Here is a 19,754-nt window from a genome sequence, read left to right as displayed (position 1 = left end):
CGACGGCTAGGAAACGAAAAAGACCCGAGAACAGTGTAATGTCACATTAAACATACTTTAATTTAAATTCTCGATGATGATAAGGTGGAGACGTGAAAAGAAAGGTTTGTTTATGGCATTTTCGGGCTGCTCGCAGACCGATGGATAATGATTATTTAACATGTTTTTATATAGAGCCATGTACCATGTGCTCGTAAGCTCCATCTATCCTCTATATATGCATAGTTATTGTAGGGGCAAATTCAATATAGCTAATTCCTTGTAAGTCTGTCCATACATTCTTCCAATTCTTGCAATCGATGTCGAATCAGGAGCTTCTTCCAATCGATGTCTCGGGGGACGTGGGTGCTAGAATCCTGAGTGTCGATGGAGGAGGAGTACGAGGTCTTATTCCTGTGCAATTACTCAAATTCTTAGAGCACCAGTTGCAGGTACAGTTTATAAATTGTATTCTTTTGCTGCACAATTCATATAGTTTTATTTGCACAAATGTATTACTTACTGAAATGCTTCGTTTTTATCAGAAATTGGATGGGGAAGATGCCAGACTAGCAGATTATTTCAATATAATGGCAGGTACCAGCACTGGAGGTCTCATCACCACAATGTTAGCCAATGAAGATGAAGAATAGACGAGGATGATTCTTACGATGATATGTGCAGGCGAAAGTAGATCCGCTGAAGAATCCACATCTAATGGACGTATGCCTCTCCACAACTGCAGCTCCTACCTATTTTCCATCTCACCAGTTTACAACAAATTCCAGTGACGGAAAGACCCAAGTTTTTAACTTAGTAGATGGAGGAGTAGCGGCTAATAATCCTGTAATGCCTGCTTGTATTATGAGTAGAGATTTTGATCAGATTTTTATTTCACATCAATAAACTATTATAAGGTTCTCACAACAATTTTCTAATTATGCAGACCTTGATAGCAATGAACTTAGTCACTCGAGCAGTTCATCAGGATACAAGAATAGTCGACAAAAAGGTATTGTATTGTATTGTATTTTGATACTATTTAGAATAAACATCTCATATAAAACGAATGCTTGATGCTGGGAAATATTAATTAGAAGCTCAACTATGTTAACCAGAGGTTGTTATTTACAGGAGCACCTTGACCACTTTGTTGTACTTTCTCTTGGAACGGGATTAGAAGAGGGTATTGAATGGGACGCAAAAAAGGCTGCCACATGGGGAAGCTTGAAGTGGATTACTCACGATGGAAGAACGCCTCTCATAGAATCTATCATGAATGCAAGTTCAGACATGGTCAACATTCATACAGCTTTGATGCTCCATCATGTCAAAGAAAACTATCTTAGAATCCAGGTCTTTTTCATAGTTTCCAATAATGTTCCTTGAAACGATAAGGCCTCTAGATCTATAATTCTACAGACCATGTTTCTGCTGTAATTTTCTGTATGGTTAACATGTGGGCTTTCATACTGTAGGAATGGCAACTAAAAGTAAGCGAAGCAAAGATGGACCTCAGTACGGATGAGAACCTGAGGAATCTTGTGAAGAAAGGCCAGGAACTATTGGATAAGCCTGTTAGAAGTTTAAATTTGGAGACTGGGCGTCCTGAGACAGTGAAGAACGACTACACAAACAGGATGGCATTGACTAAGTATCTCCCATAACTCTCTAACTCTTCCTTGTATTTTCAGATCCTAGTTTCCTATCATTTTGTTCTCACCATAACTAATATTTCCACTTGCCAGAATGGCTGAACGACTCTCCAAGGAGAAGAAGTTGAGGGATAAACGGAGCGCATCTTCTGCACAGCTGATTTATGTAGTGGTAAATACAGCAATTCAAGATTTAGCTGTGTTTTTGCCAACTAATAGATGTCATTTCACTGTGTTTTTTTTTTATAGCTAAATTATTATTTTATGTTCTCCAAATATTAATAGCATTGCAGTTGTGGACAACAAGGCAATGTAAGTTTTATATTCATTCCAAAAGTGCTTGGAGTGGATGCATAAACGTTCCCTACAACACTTAGTTGGGCATCTTCAAGGAATTGTCTTATTATTGTATTCTTTACTGATAACACTGTATTCGGGGAATGGTTTGTATTATCGTTGGATTAAAGAGTATAGATGTTATTATGATTTTTGTTTGGTTTTTAATAATATTTTTAATTATAGAAGATTTGAAGTCAGTATTATTTGGATGCCTAAAACATTTAATACTTGATCAATCAATTATGATAAGAAATCAGAAATTGAGGGTATCCAGTCTTATCCTTATTATGTTTGTTCAACTAGTTTTATAAATAATAGATTCATTTAAAACGATTCAAATTTGACAAAAAAAAAATTAAAATTTCTTATTTTATCCAAATTTTTTAATCAACAGAAAGCTTAATGTCAATCACTTAACATCAGATCATTCATGTTCAGTCCGCAGTGCAGAGCTATTGAATAGTGATGATTCCCCTCTACCATCTTGGAAACATATTTGTGTGCTTGCAAATTCCTTTCGTAAAATCTCGGAAGCAAAGTGGCGGGAACAACAATAATGGGGAGAAATATTTCGAGATGAGAATGTTAAGAAAACAGAAAAAAATTAAGCTTACAGCAGATTAAACAGAAAATACAAATTGCATAAAGATAACGAATCACATAATGAAGAAGTTGAGGGATAAACAGAGCGCATCTTTTGTACTTTCCGTGAATGACCATTCCAATGGCCATGGTGTTGGAATAAACATCTGAACTTCTTTCTTCCATTCCAGTCACACCTTATGCTAGAACTTTTGTGTAGAGCTTTTAATAAAAAAACATTTCAGGGTGTTGGTGAGCCACACAGCTAATTAGTTTAGCAGCAAACAACGCAATTCATGCCATGTCGCTCTGTCTTCTTTTCAGCTAAATGATAACTTTATGTTCTCAAAACATGAATTACGTTGAATAATTAGAGATTGACCAGCCAATATTGTAAGGTTTATGTTCATTCCAAAAGTGCTTGGAGTGGATGCATAAACGTCCCTTACAGCACTTAGTTGGGCCTCTTCAAAGAATTCTGTCTTATTATTGCATTATTCAGTGACAACATTGTACATGGGACTGGTTTGTATCGTCGTTGCATTGAATGTGTGACATGATTCTTCCATTTATAATGCTCCTTACAAGCTACTCATGGCATAGATGTTACTATTGTATTTAAAATCATTTTAATAGTTGATCAGCCTATCTTGTTCGATTAATTGAAATGAATTATTGTTTGACTTTAGTAATGCTTAGATTTTACTCTATCTCATTTATTTTTATAATATTAAATTTTTTAATTTTATGGAATCAAAATTAATGAGGATTAAAATTAAGATGAGGCATAATTAGGTAGAATAAAGATTAAGATCAAAGTTGAAAATAGTTCAAATATATTTATAATCTTTTTAGATAATTATAATAAAAAATTATATTTAAGAATAAATTTATTGTTATAATTATAGTTAGAGAGATTAAGTTGGAATCACAATTATATTATATTTTTAATTAAGATATGATTATAAAAATAATTAATTAGAAAGCATTAAATTAATTTAAGAGGGATTTTTTTTTTATAACTAAAATTATATAATCTTATTTTAACTATATAATGATTCAATTTAGGATTGAAAATATATAAAATACAATACATATAATATTTATTATTAATCAAAACTTTAAAAAACTATAAACTAGCTTTAAATATTTCAATTAATCATATTATAACTTGAATTTTAATTAATATTTACTTTAAGTATAAAAAAGTTGGATCTTAAAAGGTGAGTGAGTAAGGAACCAATCTGTCGTTTGGTTTATGAGAAGCCTCTTATTTCTCAAAATATTGGTCAGTGGGAGGGCAATGAGGTATTTAAAGTGTCATTTTTAGAGGAGCGAGTTTCAAGATATCTCTCATAGCTTCAAAGCAGGGCTCTTATTGGTAAGATCTGGAATTTCTCTCCAAATATTAATAAGCTTTCAAATTGGGGTCAATGAATTTTTTTATAACGATAATGGTAGTGGATTTTTTATTATGATATTTTCTATTAAGTCTGATCAAGATTGTGCTCATAGATGCAAATCTTGGTTTTTTGAGGGTCTTGGCTTGTTTACTCAATCATGGGTACCTAATTTTAACCCCCATTTAACCATAATAAATTTTTCCCTCTTTTGGGTATTTTGGCACTCTCTCCCATTGGAATATTGAGATTTGGACATCATTCAAACATTAGGAAATCAGATGGGCATTTTTCTGAGGTGCGATCTCCATTCGTTAGAACATGCAAATATTCTACTCTTGTTTTGTCTTCTTCTTGATCTGTATAAAATTCTTGTCAATCTATTGTTATTCAACCTAAATATGATTGTTGGGTTCAACAAAATGTGATAGAAATAAGTTAACTATAGTGGATGAGCATATCGACAATCTAGGTCATTTCACCTTAGCCTATCATGCCACCCACAATGAAGAAATAAGGGTGTTTAAGGATTTGGTCTGTAACTCTAATCTATGTTCATTTGCATCAAATTTAGCCTCTTTCTCTATAATGAAATACATAAATATGTCTCTTGCAATGTTTGAAGAAGCTCCTTCTTAGAGGCCAACCAAGAATTCTCAATTGGTAGTCTTCACAGTGTCCTTTTTCAATTCCCCTTCCCTCAAATCTAATCTTAGAAGGTTTCTTTCAAGCCAAAGCCTTCTTCTGGGGTCTTCAATTCAAGTAACTGTTCCAAATTTTTCTTCTAACCAAGCTGTTACTTTGACCTAATCTCAGTCATGCTTCTGAGATAGAGTTCTCAGCAAGGATGGTTTTGTGTTTACCCCCATATTGTTTTGATTAATAAAGGTGGGATAGGCCTGTACCAATGCATAACCACAAAGTGACACCAAGAGTGGATGAGGGATGCACAACCAACCAAAAAAAATCCTACCAAACACAACAAAAACCCTAACAGGGAGAACAGATAGCCAACACCTAAACTAAAAAACCAACATGCAGAAGAAAAAAATTAAAAAAATGTAGGTCCACCAAAACACAAAACATCTCTCTCACACAGGCACCAAGTGATGGCCTACTACTTGGGGGTATCCTTGTCCTGCCAATCTTGACACAAACTAAGCACTTTATCTGAAAAAATAATTTTTTCACTTGAACTAATCCCAGAACCATTTAGGAGACCAACGCAGAGTCAGGGCTAGCCTTAATCATCAACGCACTGGGGCCGGATCTCGTGGGAAAGGAATCCATGCGCCATCATTCTTTCACCCTTCTCATTTCTATCTCATCATGGATAGCCTATAGGGAGGCATTGTTCTTGCTAGCCACATCTCTGCAAGCATAGTTGACCTCCTCAATTTTGTTTTTAAGGGCCCCCTAGGTTTTATTGACCTCTTCAAGCTCATGCTTGCTGCTCGGATTCTTTATCGTAGAGTCCATGTCTATAAAATTTCCACCCACCATTTCCCACTACCCCATAATGTCCACAAGATCATTAGCAATTTTCCAAACTCTATCCCCATCCAACTCATCAACCCATGTGTTGTCCCTAGCCTCAACCTTGGCTGTCGCCTCAAGCCCATTGTTCTTATTCATCGCCACATTCATTTGCATGAAGAGACATTCAATCAACTCTTCCGGAATTTGAGCGTCCTCATGCAGGTGCTTCACAATTTTTTCTACAGTTGAAGTGGTGCTCTTAACGTTGGAATTACTAAGGGAGGTTTAAGGGGGAGGACTAGGGTTTCCTTCAATCTTAGCAAGGGACGAATCCGCCCTTAAGCTATCCGAGGAGCCTAAATCCTCCGAGGATAGAGACTTAGAGCCAGAATGAACAATCTCGTTAACCACATCTTGTTGTATCTGAAACTGGACACCCACATCTTGGTAGTAACAATGCCCCTAAATTTGGAAGTAACAATGCCCCTAAATTTGGCAGTAACAATGCCCCTAAATTTGGCAATTATAGCAGGGTTTTTCCTATTGGGAAACTTAGAACTAGAGTGAGGCATAATCTATTCTACAAAATTAGACGGGGTAACAATAAGGTAAATATTCAGATTTGGATCAGAGGTAGACCCAGCCGCAATGGAAGGGACCCCAATAGAGGGGGACAAAGGCAAGTAGAAACTATACACTCTCCATATACAACCGTCGTGGAGAGGGGGTTTGCCCTTTTCCATGGATTTACAAATAGATTGAGAAAAATAAGACATAATCCAGAAGGGGAAATTCATTCATACCCCATACTGGAGATGATAGCATCGGAAAAGTCTACATATGGAAGCTTCTTTTCTTACCATCCAAGGTGAAGTAATTCATTACCATCAAAGCCACATCCTTCCTAATGCAGAGGAGATCATCCCTGTTGTAGCCACTTTGATGCTTGAAAACTCCCTCTCTCCGTTCAAAAAGCTGATCAAAGTCATCCTCGTAATTCCCTTAGGGATTTTTTGGGAAGGACACATCATCAAGGTCCAACCTTGTCACCTTCCTAGAAGTCCTTGTCAAAACCACAAAAGTAACACTGCCATTGTTCAGATTCCTATTGTCCCAAGCATTAACAAAATTAAGAGAGAGCTTAGACTCATGGCTAGTCATCCATTCAACATAATTATATAGGTTCCCTTTAATCACCCTATCCCACACCTCCTCATTATTTTTGAATTTGGAGTAATTATCAGGTTCAGTCTAAATCAAATAGCCACCCATAGTTGCAAGATATAAAACCAAGTTGAGGAACTGACAAGCTTGGGGAATATAGTGGTAGGTAGTACCATCAATGATTTTTAAATCTCACCAACTTAATCAACGAGGAAAGTAAATGGCAAGGTGGAAAATTTCAAAAAATCCAACTTTGAGATTATGCATCATTAATTGATGAGTCCTTCAAGATCGTGGGACGAGCGTCCACCGATATTTCATGCAAGTGGATGCATATTTTAAAATTATTAACATGCATGCCCATCCCCACCAACTTATCTTCCACACAGTTGCCTTCCCATCTCATGCCACAAAACCTGACGTCTCCTAGAAAGGGAAGGAGCTCGTGACACTTGGCAATGAGAGAATTAATTTTCCAATCCGGTTTTGTTTCCTTCCTAAGCATCGTGATGGTATTTCTTAAGTCACCTTCAATAGTGGCACACTTAAGTCCCTTTTTCCTGGCCATGATCAACCCATAATAAACAACTGCCACTTTAGCCATATTGTTGCATTGTTTGTGGAATTGTAGATCCCTATAGGTGGTTTTCTATTATGGTAGATTCCTATATCTCTTTTTTCCCAAAAATCCAACGAAACGTGAGTCATGTGAGACACAAACAACACTTTATCATGAAAACGTAAAGTATTAAAAATTGGGGTTATTAAAAAATAATTATTTGACAGCATTCAAAACATATATAGAAGGCCCAAACCTATATGAGTGAGATACACAAATGGCCATAAACATATATAATTTCAAGAAAAGGGCAAGCTAAGAGTGTCAAATTAAAATAGATTTTTTAATATTTCTTGCTTCCCAAAAACCAACGAAATCTAAGCCATGTGAGACCAAAAAAATGATTTTTCATGAAAGTATAAAGTATTCAAAATTGAGGTTACTCTCCCCAACCTGATCGACGAGAGACTTGTCCCTAGAAAGTTTTGTTCATCGAATTTGAGAAGACACAGACCCATCAGTATCTTTACTGAGTAAGCTTTTCTTTTGAGAAGGTGATTAATGACATAAAAGACATCTGAGATCTTATCCGCTGCAACTGGGGATATTATTTCTGAAGACAAACCTAATTCTCCTTCAAAATATTTACGATTACCATTTTCCAAATTAATTTTCATGGCGTCAACAACTTTGTGTGAAGGTTAAGGCAGTGCATTTAACATTTATTCCTTAAAAGTACAACAATGAGTGCCACCAGGTGATAAGTGCTACCAACAGAAAGGTGGATGCCATCTACAATCCTCCTATATGAACATTGTTGACATCATCTATGAAAGCATGGGATAATGGAATGAAGAGCTAAATCCAACAAATATGCAAAAACAAGAAAGCTAGATAATAATTAATTTGACATGTCCCGAGCCAAAGCCAAAGCTACGTTGATTTCCTCATTAGCTTCAATATGATTGAAGAAAATATAACCTTCAAGAAGTCTACAACCCTTATTCACCAAGGCATCTACCATGGTTTTGATTTCTCTAAAACAATGTGATATAGTTTATGCTTCAAACACTAGTAATAAACTCCAGGACTCGTACTTAATACACCTAATTTTCCAGCTTGGAGCATCTAGCTTTTTAAGTGCAGAGATCATATACATAAAGTCCCCCTCTATGTTAAGATTCCTAACTCTTTATTTGATTGCCAATCTTCTCCCAAACACTAAAGCAAGAGCCTTCGCCCCGTTGTTAACATTATTTTGGGTTTCTTAAATGTGTAGAAAATTTGTATCTCTTAAGCTACCTCGGAAGTCAATTCTAATAGGGGGTAAATTGAGAAAATTAAGGTTGTTAGGCAATTTTTGATATCCCAACCAATGTGCCTTTGGTTGCATTTAGGACACTTGAGGTAAAGGTTAAAAGGGGTGTTTTAATTTTTTTGAGGGGTCGGATGGATGGTTTGTTACAAAGTGAAGGAAGAAAGAAGGATAAAAAGAGGGTTGCATACCTTTTTTATAGCTACGTAGCACACTCTTAGAGGTAAACCCTATTAATTTTATTTTGTTGATCTTCAATTTGTTAGTGTTATTAACAATCGCGTGGCTATTCAAAATTAATCTAAATACAAGTACTTAATTCTACAGTGTTCCAACAACTAAATATATATTCAAATTCGATGAACATCATATATATATTTGGATCAAAATTTCATGATAGTTTACTAGTGTATACATATAGAGAACTTCTTGTAATTAAGAAATTTTTTGTATTACTATATTGTGAAATTAGAAGAAGCTACAAAATAATTTCATTTATCCTAAAGACTAAAATAGGCATCATTAATCATGTTTATATCAATTTACTCGACTTCAAATGCTAAAGACAAAAATATATAGTGCGCATGATTCATCTTAATAGGAATACATGGCATCAAGGTAATTTTTAAGGAAACACGTAACTGTCCCACTTTATAAGTCAAATAAAATTGAAACACGACACATAGTGGAATTCGGCAAAATATTTTTTACCAGATAGGCGGCGGCTAGGAAACGAAAATGTCACATTAAACATAATTTAATTTAAATTCTCGATGATGACAAGGTGGAGACGTGAAAAGAAAGCTTTGTTTATGGCATTTTCGGGCTGCTCGCAGACCGATGGATAATGATTATTTAACATGTGTTTATATATCCTCATAATGATTATTTAACATGTTTTTATATAGAGCCATGTACCATGTGCTTGTAACCTCCATCCATCCTCTATATATGCATAGTTATTGTAGGGGCAAATTCAATATAGCTAATTCCTTGTAAGTCTGTCCATACATTCTTCCAATTCTTGCAATCGATGTCGAATCAGGAGCTTCTTCCAATCGATGTCTCGGGGGACGTGGGTGCTAGAATCCTGAGTGTCGATGGAGGAGGAGTACGGGGTCTTATTCCTGTGCAGTTGTTCAAATTCTTAGAGAAGCAGTTGCAGGTACAGTTTATAAATTGTATTCTTTAGCTGCACAATTCATATAGTTTTATTTGCACAAATGTATTACTTACTGAAATGCTTCGTTTTTATCAGAAATTGGATGGGGAAGATGCCAGACTAGCAGATTATTTCAATATAATGGCAGGTACCAGCACTGGAGGTCTCATCACCACAATGTTAGCCACTCCAGACCCGAATGACCACAAACACAATCGTCCTTTTAGTACCCAGAAAATTGAAGATTTCTACTTGAAGAATGCGAGTTTGATATTTCCTCAACCAAGGTTAGTAGCAAGTGATTGCAATATTTGTGGTAAAATTCTCTAGCACCAAATATTTGTTGTGTTTACGCAAAACTTCTCGTGTTGTTGGACTTGTAGCAAATGGAATATTTTTCACGGCATTTTTGGTCCCAAATACAATGGCAAACATCTGGTCGATATCTTAGAACAAGAGAAATTTCACGAAAGACGGCTGTGTGATACGGCTACTAACCTGGTGATACCCACCTTCGATATCAAGACGCAGTTTCCTACAATTTTCGCCAGTCATGAGGTATTTCATTTTATTTTATAGGATGATCTTGAGTTATGAAGATGAAGAATAGACGAGGATGATTCTTACGATGATATGTGCAGGCGAAAGTAGATCCGCTGAAGAATCCACATCTAATGGACGTATGCCTCTCCACAACTGCAGCTCCTACCTATTTTCCATCTCACCAGTTTACAACAAATTCCAGTGACGGAAAGACCCAAGTTTTTAACTTAGTAGATGGAGGAGTAGCGGCTAATAATCCTGTAATGCCTGATTGTATTATGAGTAGAGATTTTGATCAGATTTTTATTTCACATCAATAAACTATTATAAGGGTCTCACAACAATTTTCTAATTATGCAGACCTTGATAGCAATGAACTTAGTCACTCGAGCAGTTCATCAGGATACAAGAATAGTCGACAAAAAGGTACTGTATTGTATCGTATTTTGATACTATTTAGAATAAACATCTCATATAAAACGAATGCTTGATGCTGGGAAATATTAATTAGAAGCTCAACTATGTTAACCAGAGGTTGTTATTTACAGGAGCACCTTGACCACTTTATTGTACTTTCTCTTGGAACGGGATTAGAAGAGGGTATTGAATGGGACGCAAAAAAGGCTGCCACATGGGGAAGCTTGAAGTGGATTACTCACGATGGAAGAACGCCTCTCATAGAATCTATCATGAATGCAAGTTCAGACATGGTCAACATTCATACAGCTTTGATGCTCCATCATGTCAAAGAAAACTATCTTAGAATCCAGGTCTTTTTCATAGTTTCCAATAATGTTCCTTGAAACGATAAGGCCTCTAGATCTATAATTCTACAGACCATGTTTCTGCTATAATTTTCTGTATGGTTAACATGTGGGCTTTCATACTGTAGGAATGGCAACTAAAAGGAAGCGAAGCAAAGATGGACCTCAGTACGGACGAGAACCTGAGGAATCTTGTGAAGAAAGGCCAGGAACTATTGGATAAGCCTGTTAGAAGTTTAAATTTGGAGACTGGGCGTCCTGAGACAGTGAAGAACGACTGCACAAACAGGATGGCATTGACTAAGTATCTCCTATAACTCTCTAACTCTTCCTTGTATTTTCAGATCCTAGTTTCCTATCCTTTTGTTCTCACCATAACTATCATTTCCACTTGCCAGAATGGCTGAACGACTCTCCAAGGAGAAGAAGTTGAGGGATAAACGGAGCGCATCTTCTGCACTTTCTATGAATGGCCATAGTGTTGGAATAAACATCTGAACTTCTTTCTTCCATTCCAATCACACCTTACGCTAGAATTTTGTGTATAATTTTTAATTAAAAAACATATCAGGGTGTTGGTGAGCCACACAGCTGATTTGTGTAATGGTAAACACAGCAATTCAAGATTTAGCTGTGTTTTTGCCAACTAATAGATGCCATTTCATTCTGTTTTTTTTTATAGCTAAATTATTATTTTATGTTCTCCAAATATTAATAGCGTTGCAGTTGTGGACAACAAGGCAATGTAAGTTTTATATTCGTTCCAAAAGTGCTTGGAGTGGATGCATAAACGTTCCCTACAGCACTTAGTTGGGCCTCTTCAAGGAATTGTCTTATTATTGTATTCTTTACTGATAACATTGTATTCGGGGAATGGTTTGTATTATCGTTGGATTAAAAAATATAGATGTTATTATGATATTTGTTTGGTTTTTAATAGTATTTTTAATTATAGAAGATTTGAAGTCAGTATTATTTGGATGCCTAAAACATTTAATACTTGATCAATCAATTATGATAAGAAATCAAAAATTGAGGGTATCCAGTCTTATCCTTATTATGTTCATTCAACTAGTTTTATAAATAATAGATTCATTTAAAACAATTCAAATTTGAAAAAAAAAAATTTAAAATTTCTTATTTTATCCAAATTTTTTAATCAACAGAAAGCTTAAAGTCAATCACTTAACATCAGATCATTCATGTTCAGTCCGCAGTGCAGAGCTATTAAATAGTGATGATTCCCCTCTACCATCTTGGAAACATATTTGTGTGCTTGCAAATTCCTTTCGTAAAATCTCGGAAGCAAAGTGGCGGGAACAGCAATAATGTGGAGAAATATTTCGAGATGAGAATGTTAAGAAAACAGAAAAAAATTAAGCTTACAGCAGATTAAACAGAAAATACAAATTGCATAGAGATAACGAATCACATAATGAAGTAGTTGAGGGATAAACACAGCGCATCTTCTGTACTTTCTGTGAATGACCATTCCACTGGCCATGGTGTTGGAATAAACATCTGAACTTCTTTCTTCCATTCCAGTCACACCTTATGCTAGAATTTTTGTGTAGAGCTTTTAATAAAAAAACATTTCAGGGTTTTGGTGAGCCACACAGCTAATGTGTGCTTAAATATTCCTTTCGTAAAATCTGGGAAGCAATGTGGCCGGAGCAGTAATAATGGGGAGAAATATTTCAAGATGAGAATGTTAAGCAAACAAAAAAATTTAAACTTACAGCAGATTAAACAGAAAATACAAATTGCATAGAGATAACGAATCACATAACGAAATTAAAGTATCAATTGTCCCTGCAATGATGTCGGTTATGAATAAAATTTGACAAGGGTAAAGATCACATAAAAAATAATTATACATTCCCTTTAGTGGATTTGCACAAATCATTCCAACTTGACCATTCAAAGAGCAGATGAAAAAAGGTCTTTTTGACACCAATGGTACTCTGAACTGAAGGCCTTTATCATGTCTTGTCAAATTTAGCACTTTCCTAGCTTCTCTTAAAAAAATTATCATCACAAGGGTGACTACCACTCAAATTAATAACAGCCAAGGATCTTTCCAATATATCCTTCACATTTAAAACTAGTAGATATTAGTCCTGTTTTTAAACAATGGTAAATAACGTGTTGGCATGACACTTAAGTCATGGAGCTTCTCTGATAAAAGTTGTTTATGCCTTTCTAAGATCCACAAAGCAATAGTATAGGCTTTTGCTTAACAGATCTTTAATTTTTCAATGATTGTTTAATGTATTAACAACTATTAGTGGTTTGAAATTTGAGATTGTCTGCCCTCCTCCAAATAATTTAAATTTATTGAAGCGAGGGAGAATTATAGAAGCCAACCTTCAAAAATCAGTCTCTAATTCTCCTCTAAAACAATGCCAAACCTATATATAAGCTGTCTATTAGTTTGCCCCAATCTCCTTGGATTTGAGCTATCTCGAAGTGAAACAAAAAGATAGATCATTGAGCATCTAAAATTATCTTGTTAGAGTCAAGGAACACTGAGAGGGCGGGGGTTAATCAGTGTTATACCAGAAATCAAATTAACAAAATTATTCTTTATTCACCGGTTAGCGATCTATAACAGTAAATAACATAAGCAAGCAATGAATAAACCACAGATCCACAACACCGAAATTTTACATGGAAACCCGGAGAGGAAAAAAAATGGTGGGTCTGGAACCCACAATATTCATATACCATGGACAAGAGTACATAAATATTACATAGATGGGGAATGCACTTGCATTCAGGGTCACTGCATAGAGCTCACTACTCAATTAAAATGACCCAGAAGGCTAAAACCTTTAGGGAAGTCTGACTGGCTTATAATTTGATTACAATGAGGAAATACAATTAAAGAAATCTGAAATGGCATCTAACAATGCAAAAATGAGTTCTGGTTAAGCACAATATCTTTGACTATACTCGCTCTGCAATATTCTCTGTTTCTGTCTCAGTCAACTACTGCATCACCTAGGAATCAAATGTGCACATGAAACTACGTTCAATCACACCAAAACGGATCGCCACAATAGGAATACTCTAAAAACCAATCACCAACTCAATCTTATATATCCGGTCATATCAAAAATAATCTCCTCCAAATCGGCTTCCAGAAATGTAATGTGTAGTCACATGCCGGCTTGACCGGAGCCAAAAATATAAGTTCAAATCATCAAAAGAGTAATAAAATGATGTTTCTAAATTGGCCCAATCAACAAGAACATGATTAAATGCACCGTAATTACCGGAAAACTTCCAGACCCAAAAGTGCTCTATGCTACCTAAAATACTGGTTAACACATGCTTCCGGATAGGGAGAATTGCAATCGCCAGATTGGATTTCCATGAGGACTTGCCATCACTGAAAACCCTAAACCAATAATCAAGCATCAAAAATTACCGAATGAGTGTCAATTGCCAACAATATCCCCCTTTGGCATTGATGGCAACACTTGTGAAAAATGACTAAGTGTTGAGCACTGAACACCGGTTCAAAAGAATTAAAATAATCTCTAAGGCTCCCTTTTAGACAAAGAATTCCACTCTCCAATATTGTACATTTTTCATCATCTTTCTCCTCCTTTGACAACAATGCCAAAGATGAGGTGTTGTCCAAAACAGAGATACTTATAAATACTTGAAGATATCAGCATAAGTAGTTTTCAAAAATCCTAGCTGAGTATCTCACCTAGTCTTCAAATTGTCCAAAACTGTGATAAATGCACTAAGTACAATGCCATGAATTTTGAACTCTCTCAGATTAGATGGTATAGGACGGGTCATCTCCTTCATACAATCCACCTTAATGTTTAATATGGTGTCCAACCAGGAGGCAATCAAGTTCTGAAGTTCACCTACTTTTCTCAAAATTTTCTCCTTGCCCGCTTGAAGGCTTGAGATTTGATCATTTAGGGCTATAATCTGCCCTTCAATACTTCTGGTTAGAGTTGCATTAGGATCAAAGGACTGAGAAATGCCAGCAAGCTTTCCTTGGCAAACACCTCTTTGCTTATCAATATCTACAATGAACAAGTAAAATTAGGCAAGATTTGTACAATTTTCTGGCTTCTGACAATGTGTCAGAAATAATCTACAGTCTCTCATTTATTCTGACTCTATCATCTTCAATCATTTTCCAGAATATTTTCTTCCTAACATCCTTGAATTTATTCAAAACTTTATGTGTAGTTGTCTTCTCCAAAGAATCAAAATTGCTATTTACACTATTAATCAATTGTAACAATCTACCGGAGGGGCTGTTATTTGAATCTAACTATACATTAGGGTCCACCTTCTGTAAAACATCTATAGACATCAAAGTTAGTCTTTTATCTTCAATTTCTGACTTCACTTGATCTTGGCTAGCTTGGGCTTGTACTGGCAAGCATGAGCTTTTTTACAGGTGACATCTTTCCAAGATCAACAAAACCATCAAGATAAATAGAAATCTGAGGCGGGGTACTTGTAATTGGAGGAGTGAAAATTGCCGAATTAGCTATGCCTTTGCCTTTGTCAACCTTAGCTTCTATTGTCTCAACATCCTTCTTCTCTCCCTTATCCCCTTTATCTATTGCATAGGTGTTGTCATTTGGTACAGTATCAACTTGTTGGATTTTCGGGGCTGCAAAGCTATCCACCACTGAAGGACCATCAAGAGTCTCAACATTAAGTGGAGTAATATCCTAGTCTTCCAGATGATCCTCAAACTGAGTTTCAACCTTTTGACTTCTGAAAACACTTTGCTTCTCTTCCAGATAAAATGACTTGAATGCATCCTTGTATAGTGAGTCATCCTGAATTATCTTTTTCCATATATCCTTTGTTTCTTTCCTCACCTCCTCCACATTTTCGATCATCAATTTTTTAATCCTATTTTTACTTCTAAATTCCTTCTTCTTTGCCTCTTCAATGAGTCTCTTGACTTCATCATGAGTAATGCAAGTATAGACATTTACAAGTTCTCTTTCCTTCATCTCCCTATCAATCTTACTTGTAGTCATTCTTCTTGCATCAATTAGATTATACAAATCTTTTGGAATGGTCTTTTTCTAATTCAATCAATGTCTTACTAAAGTTGTGTAAATATAGTACAATTGCTTCTTCAACTTTTCTCTTATCACGTTCATCAAAATTCTCAAAGTATGCTCCAAGATTCTTTAAATTGTCATCCACTATTATTTCATCTATCAACTGATATGTTGATAGTGGAGTAACAATTATGTACTTACCTTATATGTTGCCAGACTCAAGGTCTTTGTCGAGTTGACTTTTGACTTGCCTACCTCTTTTGGATCTTCTGGTAGGAGCAGGATCAGATTTTACTTTCTTGGATTGTTGGGCTCCACTGGTCTATAGCTTCCTCACCACTCTCACAAATTCTCCTTTCTTTTTCACCTTTCCTGCTTCCTCCTCAGATTCAGTTTCCGAGGCTACTAGAGATACTGCAACATAGGTTCTTTTAGGCTTCTGCTTTTTCTTCAATACACCCTTTATGGATGGGCTAGATTTTGCAGGTTGGGCTACCAAAGCAGGAGCAGAATTAGTCTCTTTCTACACATGACTTTCCCTTGCTTTCTTCACCACCTCCCAGGTGAAACCCATCTAAACTACCACTTCCTCTACCATCTTAGTAACTTTTCTTTTTAAGGTAGGAGTAGTGAATTGCATGTGCAAATTGAGGTCTTTCCCTTTGAAAGTACCAAATTTTCCTTCCTTTGGATCCACTAGTTAACTCAATAGATGTTGGGCATATGCCTCAAGTGTAACAGAATCAACTTCATATCCCATGGGCATGATCCATACTACTCCATTTCTTCTATTAGACATTGATCCTTATCGATCATGAAACAAATGCTTTGCTCATATTTTTCAACCACCTCCTTTGGGATCCTTTCTTTGTTCTTCATTGCAGCTTGGAAGGTTTTCAAATATCCCTAGAGAGAAGATATCCTCATTGTTGCATCTCAAACACCCCATAATCCTTCTTTTATATACATAGCTATTGGTCTATCATAGGCCCATTGGACCTTACCTTTTATACTGAGTATCTCATTCAATAAGTACAAGGCTAGACAAATAAGAAGTGTACCATATTTAAATGTGTGCTTTTTGTCTTGTTTGACCTTCTTTAGATTGCTCAATAATTCATTCAGGAGGGCAGTGCACAAGCCATATCTTTTGTCATCCTTAAGCATCTGGTATGAAGAGTAAATAATAGTAACGGAGATAGAGTTGTACCTGTTGGATTAGTAAACCTTGTAAGAGACTACTATTGATGCAAACTTAACATCATTCTCCGGGATATCATTAATGATCATTACCCTGCTGTCGAATTTAGATCCTATGATGGCTATGACTATTTCATTTGACACTTTCCTTAGACTGGGCACATCACCGGTTTTAGCTAGGCTGGTTACACCTCGAATCACCTCTTTGGTAATTTTATGTGGCCTATCAAGCCATATAACTCATTATGTACTACAAGAAACCCTTGTCTTGAAGCACCTTGTATTCTAATTTCAAATTTCCCAAACCATCAGCCAAATACTTGTTGTAAAGATCCAACATACCTATGTTTCCAAGCTCCTCAAGATCGCATTGAATGTAAGCCCTAATGTCTTTGTTGTGGAGAACACCATAAGGCGCAGATGAAAAAACACTTTCTAGATCATCCTCAACTGACTTAAAAGGGTGTTTCTTCAAAACTAGTTGATCCCTATCCCTAATCTCAACCACCAATGGGGTAACAACACCAGAAGTTGAAGTCATTTTAAATGCTAGGGTTTGCAGAAAACTAAAAGCCTGAACAGAAAAATACCTTGCTTCACAAAAGGGCGCGGGAATTCACTTTGGAGTTGCTGAAATTGTTGTTGGAACCACCAAATTTCTTTTCTCTTTTCTCTATTCTACTTTCTTGATCGCATTGTAACAAATGAAACTTCAAAATACACTTTAATCCTTCAAAAACCTAATTTTCCACTGTAATAAATGCAGCCACTGGTTATCATGATTTTCATGAAATCGCATATCGGATCACCAAATCTTCTTAGAAAGTTTTGAATATCATCTACACTCATGATTCAAGCCTTCTGCAATCTTCCAAAATCGATTGCAAACCACCAAAGAGGAGGTTCTTAGAATCTGAATGAAAGGCTCCCCCTAAGGCATAAAGTCCTAGTTACTGGATGAAAATCCTACACCGGATTCAGGTGTAGACCCATTGTCAATTCTAGATTCATCTTTTCTTACCACATCTTCTCATTCTTCTCCTTGATCTCTTCTACTTTTGCTTTTCCTTTCTCGTCTAAGTTACTCTTATCTACCAAAGCATTGTTCTTACTTTTGCAGTACTTTGCAATGTGACCGATTTTGTTGCATTCTTAGCAAAAAATATTATTTTTCTTAGGTCTAAAGTTAATTTGATTTGGTCTCATACTGCATTGATTAGAGATATGTCCAAACATCCCACAAGCATAGCATCTTTTGTTTTGGAAGTTATTCATTACTACTCTACACACATTTGACTTGTGACAAAAATTATTGCATATGAAACACTGACCGATAAAGGTAGGAACATTATTCATGTTGTTCATTCTATTATTCATCCTACTTCTGCATTGATTTTCCATATGACCAAACTTATTGCAAGTAAAGCATCTACCATTGAATTTATGAGCATTAGGTTGTCTTACCGGAGGATTCTTTCTCTTCTTTTGATCAGGTTTTGCATTGCCTTGTCCAGATCCGGAGGATTCACCTTTCTCAAATCAAAGTCCTCGTATTTCATTTCCATGCCTCTAACTTTCCATCATCTCATCAAGCCTTGCTGAGATAGCTTTGAATTTGTCTTTGTATTCATAAGTTGTAGCAAGTTCATCCCTTAAGGTAGCAATTTGTCTTTCAAGTTCTTGACCATTATTCCTTGATTGTGTTAGCTCAAGCTTCAATTGATCATTCTCATAGGTAAGCCTGCAGCATTCATCTGCTCTTTCTTTCAATGATTGTGCCGTATTTTCTTCATTTTTCTTCTGGTCCTCTATCTCCTTAGTTAGTCTCATTACAATGGATTGCATATCATTCTTCAAGGTAGAATTCTCTCTTTCAAGCTTGTTGACTCCATCTTCTTTATCCTAATATTCCATGATCTGATCTTCTTTCTCCTTTAGCTTGTTCATTAACTCCTTCCTCTTCTCTCTAGAGATGTTTGCTTAATCCTTCAGGTCATTAATGAAATCATCAACAGCATTCAGGTTCTTCTTCAAGGTATAGATCTTATTTCTAGCTGCATCAAGATCTTCAAGTGCTACACTGAGTTGTCTCTAAAAACTAGAATCCATTGAATCAATCTCCTGGAACTTCCTCAAATGGTTAAGCTTCCTCAGAGGTACTAGGCTCTAATACCAATTGTTAGAATCAAGGAACATTGAGAGGGGGGGTGAATCAGTATTTTGTCAAAAATCAAATTCATAAACTTATTCGTTATCCATCGGTTAGCAATGCATAATAGTAAAGAACTTAAGCAAGCAATAAATAACCACAAATCCACAACACTAGAATTTTTACGTGGAAACCTGGAAAGGGAAAAACCATGGTGGGGCTAGAACCCACAATATTCATATACTATGAACAGGAGACATAAGTATTACATAGATGGGGAATGCACTTGCATTTGGGCTCATTGCCTAGATCTCACTTCTCAATTACAATGACCCAAAAGGCTACAACCTTGAGGGAAGTCTCACTGACTTACAATTTCATTACAATGAGGAAATACAATTAAA

At 35.9% G+C, this 19,754-nt stretch overlaps 3 protein-coding genes across 3 annotated transcripts; all 3 read left to right on the top strand.

Moving 5' to 3' along the window:
* Positions 1-299: 299 nt before the first annotated feature.
* Positions 300-1,991, top strand: LOC131859614 (patatin-like protein 2). The gene is made up of 8 exons (XM_059213576.1): positions 300-431; positions 525-591; positions 725-825; positions 926-991; positions 1,114-1,335; positions 1,458-1,633; positions 1,728-1,835; positions 1,928-1,991. Exons 1-8 carry the CDS (start codon positions 300-302, stop codon positions 1,989-1,991), a joined length of 936 nt encoding a protein of 311 aa, XP_059069559.1.
* A 7,514-nt stretch (positions 1,992-9,505) lies between these two features.
* Positions 9,506-10,980, top strand: LOC131859610 (patatin-like protein 2). Its single transcript, XM_059213573.1, has 6 exons — positions 9,506-9,637; positions 9,731-9,921; positions 10,018-10,192; positions 10,276-10,437; positions 10,538-10,603; positions 10,726-10,980. Exons 1-6 carry the CDS (start codon positions 9,506-9,508, stop codon positions 10,978-10,980), a joined length of 981 nt encoding a protein of 326 aa, XP_059069556.1.
* A 77-nt stretch (positions 10,981-11,057) lies between these two features.
* Positions 11,058-11,815, top strand: LOC131873713 (patatin-like protein 3). The gene is made up of 2 exons (XM_059216896.1): positions 11,058-11,245; positions 11,340-11,815. The coding sequence occupies exons 1-2, from the start codon at positions 11,100-11,102 to the stop codon at positions 11,437-11,439; spliced, it is 246 nt and encodes an 81-aa protein (XP_059072879.1). The 5' UTR covers positions 11,058-11,099; the 3' UTR covers positions 11,440-11,815.
* The last annotated feature ends 7,939 nt before the right edge of the window (positions 11,816-19,754 follow it).

Source organism: Cryptomeria japonica, chromosome 2, assembly GCF_030272615.1.
Source record: "Cryptomeria japonica chromosome 2, Sugi_1.0, whole genome shotgun sequence".
Taxonomy (NCBI): domain Eukaryota; kingdom Viridiplantae; phylum Streptophyta; class Pinopsida; order Cupressales; family Cupressaceae; genus Cryptomeria; species Cryptomeria japonica.
Note: the sequence above shows the minus strand (reverse complement) of the source record. Positions and strands in the feature narration are given on the sequence as shown.